The 2884-nt window shown below is 36.8% G+C and overlaps 1 protein-coding gene across 1 annotated transcript; it reads right to left on the minus strand.

The window, feature by feature from the left end:
* Positions 1–1714: 1714 nt before the first annotated feature.
* On the minus strand, positions 1715–2617 carry LOC133180166 (uncharacterized). Its single transcript, XM_061314735.1, has one exon. It carries the CDS (start codon positions 2615–2617, stop codon positions 1715–1717), a length of 903 nt encoding a protein of 300 aa, XP_061170719.1.
* Positions 2618–2884: the final 267 nt, after the last annotated feature.

Genomic DNA, 2884 nt, shown 5'->3' on the forward strand with positions numbered 1-2884 from the left:
GGGGATGCTTACTCCACCTAGGCACCTGATCCCACCACTTCTAGGGGTTTGTGTTTTAGGCCTTCTTTACATATTGGTAAGTTAAGAACAGACACGGGGATAATAGGAAGTTGACATCAGATTGACATCGGATTCGTACAAAAATAAATCCCACCATATGACATGCTTAAATAAAGAGTGTGCTAAAATTCCAAGCCTCTGCAATGAGTAGTTGCTGAGAAAAAAAAAACGACAAAATTAATTATGTTTGGTACGGACAGACACACGGATAAACAGAAAGTTGACAACGGATTCGTACAAAAATGAATCCCACCATGTGACATGAGTAAACAGTGTACTAAAATTTCAAGCCTAGTTGCTCAGAAAAAAAAACGACAAAAATTAGTTATATATGGTACGGACAGACACATGGATAAACAGGAAGTTGACATTGGATGTGTACAAAAATGAATCCCACCATATGGCACGCCTAAACAGAGAGTGTGTTAAATTTTCAAGCCTCTGCAATGAGTGGTTGCTGAAAAAACTGCGACCAAAATTTGTAAAGTATGGTACGGACAGACGCACGGCTAAACATGAAGTTGACATCAAATTCGTACATAAATTAATTCCACCATATGGCATGCCTCAACAAAGAGTGCTAAAATTTCAAGCCTCTGCGATGAGTAGTTGCTTAGAAAACTGTGACGAAAAAATTGTTACGGACGGACAGACAGCTAGACACACACACAGACAGACACACTGGGGTAAAACAGTATACCCCCTTTCCTTCGGAGTCAAACCCTAAAGTAACGTTTTCAGTCACTATATTGCAACATAGCACACCAGCATGAATAAGCTGGTAAATATAACTAAACTGTAATTTTACGTCTCATATCAAACGTTACTGTAGAATTTATTAGTTTTGAAGTTTGTAAAAGCTTTCCAATGAATATTTACGAATAAGTTTTAACATAATTCAGCTTTAATAATTTGTTTCAGTCATACAGAATGTTTTATCTTTTGTTAATAAGCAGTTTCTAAATTTTATATCCGGTAAAAGTCGCATTATATTCCCAAACCTGAAACAAAAGCATGTCCTTTTGACCTGGTACGGAAAGTAGATGAATATTTAGAATATAATATGACCCAGTCTGTTGACGGTCAGTTCTGTATAAATTTTGAGCTCCACAGCTCACACCAAACAAAAATACAACTGGGATAACAAGAGAATATAATAACAGTGTACAATGTACATGGTAAAATACAAGAACAATTAATATTTGGTTTACAATATCTTGTGATGTGGAATCAGAGAACTGGAGAGTAGGACCATACCGTTACATGGTTCCGTGAAATGAGCAGTGAAATTGAGCGATATACAGTTGGGTACATAATATGTAGACCGTTCTCTGTGAAAAGGGGTCTTAATGACAAAATTTTCAAAATTGACTTTTTTGTATATTTTAAATCTACAACAAATTTAGGACACAGAGTGAAAATTTGAGCATTTTATTTGCAATAGTTTTGAAGATATGCCTGCTTGAACATAACATGTTGTAATAATAGCAATAAAATCTGGCGACGTTTCATTTTTACAAAATGACGTAAATATTGCATACGTAAATTTGATGATAAAACAGAATAATTTTTCATTATATAGAAATAATTAAGATAACAAAGAAACAGTAAATTTCGTTCAAAAATAGAATTTCTTTTTGTCATTATGTGTACGTTATTCAGGCGGTCGGCCGGTCATATCTTGTTGAGCCGGTCGTACAAATAGTCTTACTTTCGTGAACAAGTACTGCTTGCGAGCATCAGAAAGACCGGTGGGTTGTATAATAGCTGGTCTATCCTGGTTAAACACACAGTTTCTGTCTTTTAATATGTTGATTTTCATTTCTTCTGATGAAACCGATTCCTTTACCGTTACAGTACCAGGCTCTGTACTTTGAAAGCAAAAATGGTGGTACTTGCGTATTCCCTTGAGAGGTTTAAAATACTCGGATAGAAAAGCCTTCCTTTCTCGCCACTGCCATGCGGGATACCGGACAGTCGAGTTTGCAACTGAGGACTGCTCTACGATTCTTTCAAGCTGATCAATAGAATCGCAGTCACTTCGTCTGTAAAGTTTCTTGATTAGAGCAAATCCGCCATCAATGATACAACGCGTATGTCCTGGAACTTGCATCATATACGTTATTTCATCTTGCTGTCCTGTCATAATACGCCACATAAGATATCCGATGACAAACTGGTTTTTATTTTGACCTGAGCAATTATCGGCATGAATTGTGATTTTTCTGTCACCCGTTCCGTACTGAGAAAATGACCAGTCGATCATTGAAATAACGGAATCTGGTCCATGTGTATTCGTACCATCACAATCTATCGTTTCATGTTCATCAATTAAAAAATTTAATTGCTTTGGGATGTCGTCTATTCGAAAACCGAATATTTGAATTTTGGGAAGACTCAGGAAATATAGCGGTCCCATTTGACGAGCATGATGAGGTATGTTTACATTCTGACTGAAATCAAATGTAAAATGTCGAGAACCGTTCTCAAGCGCTTCTTTGATACAATTGTTATAAAGAGCGCTCTCCTCTTGGGCATGGGCTATATGTTCCTGCATTATGGTCGTTGAATCTATTTTTTTCTTCTTCCGATACTGAATCTATAATTAGTTTTCTGAACTTTTTACAGGTAGCGCACACATCATCCCGTGGCTTTGCAATTTTGATATGAGGCAAACAATGGTTCCATATCCCGCAAAAGGTAGAATACTTGACACAACGCATTGGGTGTTCTCCTACATCACAGCTAGAAACATACTTACTATGAACATATTTTTTCGTCACATCAGAAGGGATATATATGGGAGGTATGCAATCTCTCCCTC

This window comes from Saccostrea echinata, unplaced genomic scaffold, assembly GCF_033153115.1.
Source record: "Saccostrea echinata isolate AGI-Se365-2 ecotype Australia unplaced genomic scaffold, CSIRO_AGI_Sech_v1 ptg000006l, whole genome shotgun sequence".
In the NCBI taxonomy this organism is placed as follows: Eukaryota; Metazoa; Mollusca; class Bivalvia; order Ostreida; family Ostreidae; genus Saccostrea; species Saccostrea echinata.

Coding starts and splice junctions, on each gene's coding strand:
- LOC133180166 (XM_061314735.1), bottom strand. CDS start 2,617: ATGCAGGAACATATAGCCCATGCCCAAGAGGAGAGCGCTCTTTATAAC.